General features: G+C 45.6%; 1 protein-coding gene across 1 annotated transcript in view; it reads left to right on the top strand.

The window, feature by feature from the left end:
* Positions 1 to 174: 174 nt before the first annotated feature.
* Positions 175 to 10,911, top strand: part of CCDC64 (coiled-coil domain containing 64) — a gene marked incomplete at its 5' end in the record, with an annotated part of 45,745 nt that continues 35,008 nt past the window's right edge. The window contains 2 exons of the mRNA XM_008948324.1: positions 175 to 313; positions 4,621 to 4,836. Of these exons, the coding sequence (XP_008946572.1) occupies positions 175 to 313; positions 4,621 to 4,836 (355 nt within the window). The remainder of the gene's footprint in view (positions 314 to 4,620; positions 4,837 to 10,911) is intronic.

Below are 10,911 nucleotides of genomic sequence, written 5' to 3'. Positions count from 1 at the left end.
TGCGGAACGCGGCCCTGTCCCCGCAAGTCCCGGGGGCGGCGAGCGGGGGCCCTGCCCGGCAGCCTACGGAACTCCTCGCGGCCGCGACGGGGGGGGAAGGAAAAAAAAAAAAAGAGTCTAAGAAAAGCCTCTTAGGCCTGGGGGAGGCAAATCCGCTGTTCCTCCCCTCCCCAGCCCCCGGCTGCGAGCTGGCCTACCCGCCCGGGGCCGGGCGGCCCTTTTGCCCCAGGAGCCAGGTGCCACCTGGGCGAGGAGACGTGCCCGGTGCTCGGCTCGTCACAGGAACGCCTCGGAAGTTAAATTTATCCGGCAGGTACCGAGCTACAGCGTGTATGTAACCCTTAGGCTCAAGCGGTTGGAGCTGAGGCATTAGGCATGGCCGAGGATAAGCCCTAATGGTGCGTCTCGGTTAGCTGGCTGCTCTGAAAAATACCTACAGGTATCTGGAGAGAGCTGTGTGCCAGGAACTCAGTGGATTGAGCTATTTATTGATTTTTAAGGATGAAATAGAGCTATTACAAAGAAAAAGACTTGTGCAGGCAGCTTCTTTTAAAACAACTCTCCTCCACAGCTATGTAAGAGAGCTACTATTACCCCTACTTTTTTTTCTCAGAGATACTCTTGAAATTTTAATTCTCCCAGCAAGTAATACTGCCTACAAGGCTGAGGAAAAGCCTCTCGCCTTTCTGGAGAGAGTTTAAACAGTGCTGGATTAACATTCAAATTTCAAGCCACAGCCCTAGAGCAGTTTTTCCTGCACAGTCCTGCCTATTCCTGTATTCCTTCCTCACAGACATACATCCCTCCAGTCCAAGTGGATTTGTGAAATTCCTGCACTGCCTTTGTTCTCCTGACAAAATTCCTCTCTGTTAATAAACTTAGCACTTTACCCTAGCTGAGCCCTTCCTCTTTGCAGGGAAATCTCTGTACATCTACTATTCCAATGGAAACAATAGTGAAGGTGACATTTGCTCAGATTCTTGTTTAGTGGCACTATTCATCAGATGACAATTTCCCAGAGTATTAAGATTTGCCAGAGTGAATGTTTTCAGGTTGATCTTTAAGCAAGAACAGACGTATGTGGTATTGTGCTGACGTGGTTTTCCTGATGAGTTGGAGTAGAACCATTCCTACCGTTAAAGGAAAATGCACAAGTTCAGGTACTCCCTGAGCTGCCTGCTGGGGAGTTCAGGAGTCTCAGATACTGCTTGCTGTTTGTGAAATGTAAAGATTAAAAGGAGAAGGGGAAAACTATGACTTTACAGTACTTTAAAGAACATTCCCTAAACGTTTACCTCTGCGCTTGTGGGCTCCTTCAGAAGGTGAACAAAGGCACGATAAAATTGTTTACATCCTCTCATCCCCTTACTATCACTGTAGCCTGCCAGCTGATTACCAGACCGCTGTTTTGTAGGCTACCCATCTAACAGTAACAGGAGTTACTGTTATCTACTTAAGGGTCAGGTATTCTTTCCACTGGGTTGGGCACATCTAAGACAGTGCTACTTCACACGCACACACACAAGGAAAAAGAAAAACTCGAACATTAATCTTCTACAGCACAAGGCTGGTAATCCTCACCTCTGCAGAGTAAATGGTGGCCTCCTCCTGTTGCCACTGAAGTGAACAAAATTTCACAATAAGCATTTCATTTTCAGAGGAACAAGGCCCCCCATCTGTTACCTCCCTCCCCTTGCCGAGAACTTTCTGATGATGACCAGAAGCAAAGTTTCAGATGAGATCCTTGGTGACAATTGCACCAGATAAAGTGATGTTTAACATTTAGGAAGAGAGGTTTTCTCCCAGTAAGAGTTCAAAGTTGATTACAAGAGCTCAGTGAAGCCTTTCTGTTTCTCAACAGCCAACATGCTGACCTGCTCCTCTGGTGCTTCACCTAAAGGCTAAATGTGTTCTAGTTTTGTGGGTTCATTACTGAAGTACAGCATTCCTATGATACACTTACTCTGGCAACTCTTTCACTTCATAGCCTGAATTCAAATTCATTTCTAATCATGGAATTGAAGTCCTGTAATAGATTCTGATATGTGATCCTAGTCAGTTTTATCCTCTCGAAGGGATTAAAACAGGTAATACCTCCGTCCCTCTGACACAGAGAGGCTTGCTGTGTCTAAGCATTTTACAGTAGGAACTATTTTTATCAGCTGGGAAACTCCCCCTTGCTCTCATCTCTTTCAATGAGGACCAGCCCAGCTTGGTTATGTTGAAGAGAAGCTGTTTTCAGAATAAAACATCTTCTAGAAAGCAATTCTTTGTAAAAATCATTGAGCAGCTGGTGGATGAAGAGTCACTCAAAAAACAAGAAACTCCCTTACTGAGAATGGCAGTTTGCCCTGTCATCACTACATGCAAAAAAACCAAACAAACCCAAACATCCAGACCTGCAGCCATGCAAGTGCTGGGGTGAAGGCAGGTGAGGGGAGACAGCTACTGGGAGAGAAGAGGCAGGAGGAACTGGTCAGCATGTCCAGTCTGGTTTATCCTCCCTCTTCACAACAGCCTCCCTGTGCCCTGCTGCACCATTCCAGTTTCTCCATCACAACAGAATAAACTTGGTATTTCCACTGCCCTCTAACTCCAGTCTATGTGGTGGCTATTTACAGGGGCTGGACATACTGTGGATTTTCTTTTGCAGTGAAGGACTGAAGTGGTTTTTAAATTATTGGCAAGGCTTATCTGTGGCTTCTAAATCACATTTGAGTATGCCTGGGGAACTTCAGCTGTAGTGCTGCTCCTCCTCAGCATGCTGAAGTTTCATCTTCCATTCAGAGAAGGCCCTGGATCTTTCTAAACGTTGCCTAGCAGTGAAGGAGACCAAGCTATAAAAGACAGCATTTCAGTGCACTGCTAGAAGTGAAATTGTGCCTGCCCCAGCCACACTTAGGATACAAACAAGATTTCTTTGCAATGGTTGTCATGGGCCTGGGGCTGGGATCTCATGCCTACCTATTGTATTAAAAAATAATTGTAATAATACTTAGCTCTCATTTGCAAGGGGTGCTTACTTACTCTTTTTGTGTCTGAAACACAGGGAAATACTTTTGCTTTGGGCTGTTCTTTTTAATCAGCCTTCCCTTGCATTTGAGGGTTTTCCAGAAAGTCCTGGATTTGTGGAAGGATTTGGAAGGACACAAAGAGTGCTGCTACACTGCACTGGAGGAAGCATAGGAAAGGTTTTAGAGATAAGACTTGAGAAAGAGAAAACATGCATGTTCTGCAGAGCAAGAGGTGGAAGATTAGTGATAATACAGGGCAGAGGGCTGCTGGGGAAGTGCAGAGCTTTGACATTCAGACCTGCTCGGGAAGGTGGCAGAGATCCTGCAAGGGAGGATGTGTGTCATCAGCAGCAGGCACTCAGGGGAAATAGCCACCTCACAGCCTGTGTTTCTAAAAAGCAATAAAAAGCCACTTCACATAAATGCAGTGCAATTTTCTTTTCCTCCTAGCAGGTTTATTTTCCTCTCCTTTTGTAAGTGCCACAGGGATTGCTCACTGGGGGATGATACCCTGGGAAAAACGGGCAAGTGCTACCAGTGCTGCACCCAGCAGGTTTCTTTCTCTGCTAAGATACATTCCTGAAAGGCTGCTGAATCTGACAGAGCAGCAGCAGGTTAGTCTGGGGGACAGAACAAGGACAGAGCTCCTGGCCCTGATCTTCAGGTTTCCCTGCTAATCTTGGGACCTCCCCATGTCCCTAGTCTGTGACTCTTCTACAAGTATGCATCTTGCTTCATTCACCAGGGGAAATTCAAGCTCAGAGTTTCAGAGGAGATTCTTTCAAATGAGCACAACATAAATCTGTTTTGACCTGATTTGCAGCTCTGTTTCAGTCAAGCCCTCATTTAATTGAGCCTGGAAAACATGCAAAAATTCCACCAGGTTCATGTTGTCCCTCATTTTCCAGCCAGTCCTTGGTAGAGAAGAGTCTCCAGAACTGAGAGTGGTTTCTCAAAAACCAGCAACCCAGAACATGCATGTACGTGATGTCTATAGAAACTACTTCATTGCGTCCATTGCCATTCCAGAGCAGACTACATCAAACAATGGAGTTACTGTGCACTATCAAACTACCAGACAACTAATTAGGTCAGGAATAGAAGGAGCAAATGGATAGATGATTCAACTGTTGTTCATAAGACCCATATGACAAGAAAGATGCCTCATCTAGATTCCTCAGCAGCAGCAAGGATAGAGTTTGTGCAGTTTTAACTATAAAGGCAACTTTGAAAAGAATTATGCCACTGCACACCGAAATATTGCTTTGGACTTAAGCTAGGCTTTGCTAAATCAATTGGCCTGCCTGACCTATATATTCTGCCTATTGACATGCAGTCTGCTTTGCTCTTTTGGCAGTTGTTTCGTGAAAAAATTCAATGTGCTGATTTTCCAGAGGCCAAGGACGGGCCAATTGCTGAAAATGGAAAGCGAATTTAGCGCCAGTGACCGGCCCTGACATGGGATTGCTGCCTCCATGGCATTGTCACATTCTAGTACCATTCTCTTTCCTGCACAAAAGATTTCAGCCCTAAGCAGAAAGGAGAAAAAGGAGGCAGCATTCACTTTGCCCTCCTTTCCTAACCTCTTCTCCCCCTTGTTATCTAGCACCTAGAACAAGAGAAGCACGAACTACGGAGGCGATTTGAGAACAAAGAAGGAGAATGGGAAGGAAGGGTGTCTGAACTGGAGAGTGATGTCAAGCAGCTGCAGGACGAGCTGGAGAGGCAGCAGGTTCACCTGCGCGAAGCCGACCGCGAGAAGACGCGGGCTGTCCAGGAACTCTCCGAGCAGAACCAAAGACTCCTGGACCAGCTCAGCAGGGTGAGTCCTGTGGCACAGCAAGGGCAGCCACCCAGCCTCCTTGCTCATGGGGAAGGCTCGCAGCTCTGCTCTAAACCACCTTTCAGGCAAATGAGCAGGAAAGCTTCCTCTTTGAGGCACAAAAACAAACCAAAAAATAAATGGTTCTGCATCTGGTCAGGTGCAGGTGTCCCTATGGAACATGCTGCCTCTACACTGAATTTAACACCTTTGAGTGTTGCATTTCACTGGCAAGAGAGTTGTGTTGCTGGGCTGAGTGGTCATTTGCTGCCTAAGTGTGTGCCAGCTGTTTTTGTATATAAAACTGGTTTAGAAAATCTGTTTCTAATTAACAAATAGGCTGAACAAATGTAGCACACAATAAAAAGGCTAATCTGTGACAGTGAGGTGAGAGGCTTTTTGCTGGCCTCCCTTTTTCAACATACATTGGCTATAATGTAGAATTGAACATATCATGTCATTTTAAGATGGTATAGCCCTGCAGGTAATTTTGCCATGGTTAGACATGTGAGAACCTACTGAAATTCCTTGGAATAGCATGTTTTGGCAGAGTTTACCTTCCTTCTGAAACAGGATTTATAGTGGGGCTGCTACAAATCAGCCTAATTGACTGAATACTTCTAGCATGGGTTCCTTCCTGACAGCAAACAACTTAACAGTTCCTGCCTCCTCCCCAGAAGTTAACCTGTCTTCTAGAATTAAGAACCTTGGGTTTCTCTCCCCACTGGACAGTTAGTACAAACCATAATTTTAGTGCCTGAGAACACAGTTGCTCCAGACAGACAAAAGCATTTTCTCATTATTGGTTGCATATCCCCAAAGCAGCATAGAACAAAACCAGACACCACAGGTTCACGCTGAAGAGGCCCATCTACTGTTGTAAGAGCAAACTTCAGACTAGGTTCTGTCAGAAGGGAGTCTCTGGGGTTGGCAGGGATTGCCTAAGGGCAGGTCAAAACCTCAATCACAACACTAGGACTCTGAAATGGGCCAAGTGTGCAGGTCTCTTCACTTGTCTTCACTCAGTCTGGGTATGCAGTTATCCAGGTGAGAAGAGCAGGTCTTGGGTATAACACTCTGTAATGGCACTTAAGGAAATTGTTCCTCATTCTGCTATAGATTTTATTGTTAAGCACTAAAAAAAATCCAATTAGTCTGTGGATTTCTTCTTTTAATGGTCTTAAAAAAACCAACCAAACAACACCTACACAAAAAAAACCCACACTAACCCAGCACCCCAACTTCCTTAACTCAGGAAGACTGCTAAGTTTATCTGTGTGTATAAAACACTCTCTCTCAAGTATAACAGATGAGCTAGTGAAGATCTTTCACCTCTTCTCTGGACAGAGCACATTCCACATACAGTGTGGATGAGAGATCCCATCCAACCCTCACAGAGCTCCTGTGTTGTTTCAAGCTTCTTACCCAGGGCTAAGAACTCAGCTCTCATCAGATTGGGTGGCCCCCAGTAGTTTTCTGTTGTAGGCACAATCCCCATCACAGGCTGGGGAAGATAAGATTTGTTATGGTCCCAGTGTAACCACAGACTGAAAGATAAGACTAGAAGATGGGAGAGGAAAAGCAGACAGCTTGCCTTTGGCTTTATCCGCATGGGATTATCCTCACATGACACGTGTGCTACAGGAGCCTCTCACAGCCCAGATGCTCAGAGAGCTGCTCAGCTAAGCCTTGTGCAAAGGAACCACCAAGGGAGGTCTACCAGCATGCAATGTCCAAGCCTTGCTTTTGTTCCCTTAACTCCCTGTCGCTGCCAGAAATACTCTCATCCACCCATGTCAGAACTGCCACATCCTGGGAAGAAGCTGAGTCTTGGTGCTGCCCTCCCTGCTCCAGCCCAACCCTGTTCCTGGCTTGGAAAAGAGGACTGTTGTCCTGCAACACAGACAAGGCAGAGACACCTTACACTTGCTGAGACATGATTCAGTGCTCATTGAGTTGGTCACCTGGCCAAAACTTGCTAGTAACTCAAATATAGCAATGGATATAGCAAAGGTGTGAACAGTCTTCCTAGAATCATGAGAACCTGGGCAAATTGAACAGTTGGGAACGGTCTGTTGTCATTGACCTGGGGCTTTAGTTGATATTTTTTTAATATCTCAGCATTATATTAGTATTTGATTACTGTGTGCTTAGTATTCCACATTTGCTGCTCCATAGTGCAGTCACAGTCTTATTTGTCTGTTCTGTTATTCTGAAGAGGTAATTCATGTAATCCTTGAGGCAGCAGTAGTGCTTAAACCCTGCACCCACATAGTTCTGGCTCTTGTTACTACCTAGGCTTTCAGCAAGAGGACAAGTACAGCTGCATGGCTGTGCTTGCCTACAGCCATATTGCCACGGGTTGGAGTCTTGCAAGGGATCATGAACTGAGCACTGGGAGAGGAAAAGCCCTACAAAGAAGTGCTGATACAGCTTCTGTGACCTTGGAGGTGTTGCTCGTATCCTCCTCGCATTCCTGGTTCTGCCTTTTGCACCTGCATTTTGTGTCAGAGTGGGTTGCCTGGGAGAGAAGGGTTATGAGATTTCCAGGACAAGGCAACAAAAGCCTTATTCAGAGCCTCAGCTCTGCCCCATCCAACACTATATCCTACTAGAGGCTTCATTTACAGAGCAAGAAGACAGGCTGCTCTCTGAGCAGAGTCATTCTGCACTAGTAGCTACCAGCTCTCTGAATTTCTACAGTTTTTAGCAATTAACAGCTTATGGCCCAATTTCACAATATTTGAGCATCTCTCTCCTGGGGAAGGTATTCCCTTGGCACTAGGCAAGTCAAACGACAGCCTCAGCCTCATGAGCTACCAGCCCACATGGTCCTGCTTGCTCCTTCCTGGGCTTCATCCCCTTTTACCTCAAAGCAGAGCAGCAAAGCAGAGCAGCATCCACCACCTCCTTCATCCTACCCCTCCTCCTTCCTGCTGCCATGAAATTGTTTCACCAACTAATTCAATTTCAGGACATTTTTTCTAACCCTGCCTTCCCCAGAGATGAAAGGCCAACCCAAGCACATACTTTTTTCATCTAAACCTGGCACAAATGCTAACCAACCAAGCATGCAGCCCTGCACACCCACGCAAGGATAGCAGAGGGGCCTGGAAAGCTGTCTTCCAATTAAAGCATGGGACTGAAAAAATTCATCCTCAATTCTGGCAAAGACTATCCCAAGGATGGGGATTCTAAGTATGTTCCAGTCTTTAAAAATGGGGATGTCTTGCCTCAGAGTTGTCAAAAGGCTAAAATAAGGTCCATAAAATGATTTGAGGTCTTTGGATGAGATGATGATATAGGAGAACTTTAGATGTCTAATAATAGTAAATAGGCTGTTGGGAACTTTGCTTTCTCCTGAAATATAGCCATTGGTGTGGTTCCCTTGCTTTTAGCAACACAGAGATACTGTCCAGGGTTATAGTAGTAGTAAACCACAAGGAAATTAGGTGGGCTGGACTGGGAGCTCATAGCAAAAGACATCATTCAGATGCCAAAGATCAAGTTTAAGTTTGCCACAGTAATCTGATTTTTTAATTTGCTAAGTGATGATTAAAATCCCTTCTGCATGTTGATTTGATTTCCCTCCCCCCACCTTAGCACAGCAAAGTGTGTAGGAACTCTCAGCATCACATCCACACCAAGCTAAATGCTGGTTTTACCTAAGAGGACTGCAGAGCACATGGCGAGCAGTATGCCAAGGTACATACCACTCACCATAAATGCTCAAAGATAAAATATAGGAGTCAAAGTACAGGTTTTTTCAAGACATTCAAGGCTTGGGAATTATTACGTGTTCTGTTTCCAGCTCCTCCAGTCTCTCCCATCTGTTTCAGTCCCCTGTTTGGGAGGAAAAAAAAAAAAAATTCCTATGCTTTCTGTCCTCTTATCTTATGAAATCTGGGAGGAGTGGGTATGGAGAAAGGTCTCTCTTACATGTGCCCACAGCAGCTAACACAGCAGGAGTCCTGTCCCTGCCTTTGGACTTCTAGGAGCTACTAACACAAATAACAACAAGCATCCCTCTTCCTATAATGAGGCAAGATATTACTACTTTGTCAGGAAGTGAATGAAAAGAGACTTTCACACTGTTTCTGAGTGGCTTCACCAGATGGCTTTCCCACACACTTCCTGCTACCAAGCTCTGGGCTCCTCTAGCTGTTTGCCACACATAGCTTGGGTTAGGATGCATCCTCCCCACCTCAGCTGGGTTTCTTTTATGCTACATAGAGCATAAGGAAGCAATTTCACCATGTCAAGCCCAGGTAGTTTTTGCAGTGAAAATCTGTTTTCAGTGGCAGGAAGAAGCGTGTCATCTTGCACTGCTGAAATAGCTCTTTGTGTTTAGAGGAGCGCTCAGTGGCTGCGGCTTCCCTCGGAGGGGCCCTCAATCACCAAGTTCTTAGATTCACTCAACATCCAGTGCCAACACTGCTACAAAGAATGAGGTGTTTCAGGCAATCCCTCTGGTACAGCAAAAAAATGATTGCCCGGCCCACAAGTCTCCAAAGTAGGTTTTATTTGCTAGCCACAAAACCTCCCTTTCAGTAATATTCCAGCTGAAGGAGTTTGGTTTCTAACTTCACACTTTAACATGCAGCACAGCTTCAGAGGACTGGCAGGCACTGCCTGGCTTTGAGTGGCGAGAAAGAGGTTTCTATTCAAGAATGAGCTGATGATATTAAATTCCCCTTTCCAAATTACTTTTACTTTAAATGCATCCTTTTGTGGTCAGCAATACACTTAAGAGAGGCAGCTCAGTTGTCAGTTATTGATTGGAAGAGATTTTTCTGAATGGATGGGGTTTTTTTAGGTCCATCAACATAAGAACAGTGCTGGTTTTAAGAAATCCAGATTCATAATTTTAAAAAGTCACTGGAACAAGTGTGCTGGGCAAGATCCACTGCTTTTGCCATGCCAGAGACCTGTAGACATTATACTATGAGCTCTCTTGTCTTTAATTCCTGGTTTTATCTGTACAGGTGCTCAATACAAGTCTCCATGTGTTTTTTGCTTATTACATTGTCTCCAACAGCCTAGCAGGGTATATTGGGAAACTCCAGGCTTAGCACAAAGACATGTCAGTCAGGCCAAAGTTAAATACTGCTCCAGGAAGGTTACTTTTAATGATCTTGAGCAGACCTAGGCTCAAGAAGAGTTGCTTCGACTAGTCCCACATTTTAAGGTGAAGATCAGTCACTACACTGAATTCTTTTTCATAAACAGTCTCTGCTTTTTGCTGCAGCTCAAGGTGTTTACTGGACCTATTCAGTAAGGAGTAGTTTATTGTAAGGAACTCCATACTGAGCTACTCAACACTGCCTGGAGTCCTGCATAGCCAGTCTTGATCTGCATCAGCCCTGAGCAGTCTAAATTCAATGGAGATTGCACGAGACAAGGCAGCATCCCATCCTGTTGAAGGGGCTGAGGTACCTGTATCTCATGGCAGCTCACTCCCTGGGGGTAGGCAGGCCAGTGTTGCTTTGTGCCTGGCATAAGGCACACTTGGTTTACACATGGCACAGTGAGGGGAGAGCAAATACCAGCACAAGACAGAGCCAGTCACTGAAACCTCCCATTAACCCCATCAAGTGCCCTTCAGTTCCCTGCCCCTCTGGAACATCAGCAGATCCCAGCAGCATGTAACCAGGTCCCAAATCAGCCAGTGAACGCTGATTAACACACATGAAGGAAAGGCTCCTTCTCACCAGCTGCTTCTCCCCTAGCATAGAGCACTTGTTAATAGTTCAGCTTCATGCCACATCAGGACTGGAGTGCTGAGGCTTCTTGTGCTAAAGTTGTAAATATAGGATGTGACTACAGCTGCATGTTCTCACCTGCAGAGTCCTTCAATGAAATCATTCAGTGCCCTAGAAGGTAATGGAGAAACATCTTGAGGTCACTGCTAAGCAGCACTTGCCCACCATCCATCTGGAGGAAGGGAGACGGGCAAGAAGAAAGGCTCAGTCCTCTGCTGAGTGTCTGACCAAGCCTGCAGCACCCATTAACCCCATTTTAGGCCACCCAGAGATTCAGGAGCCAACTGGTACAGGGCCATCCAGGCACTAAGGC

The sequence above is a fragment of the Merops nubicus genome, unplaced genomic scaffold, assembly GCF_000691845.1.
Source record: "Merops nubicus isolate BGI_N331 unplaced genomic scaffold, ASM69184v1 scaffold35949, whole genome shotgun sequence".
NCBI classification, from domain to species: domain Eukaryota; kingdom Metazoa; phylum Chordata; class Aves; order Coraciiformes; family Meropidae; genus Merops; species Merops nubicus.
The sequence above is the reverse complement of the archived record's forward strand: the minus strand, read 5'-3'. Positions and strand labels throughout refer to the sequence as shown.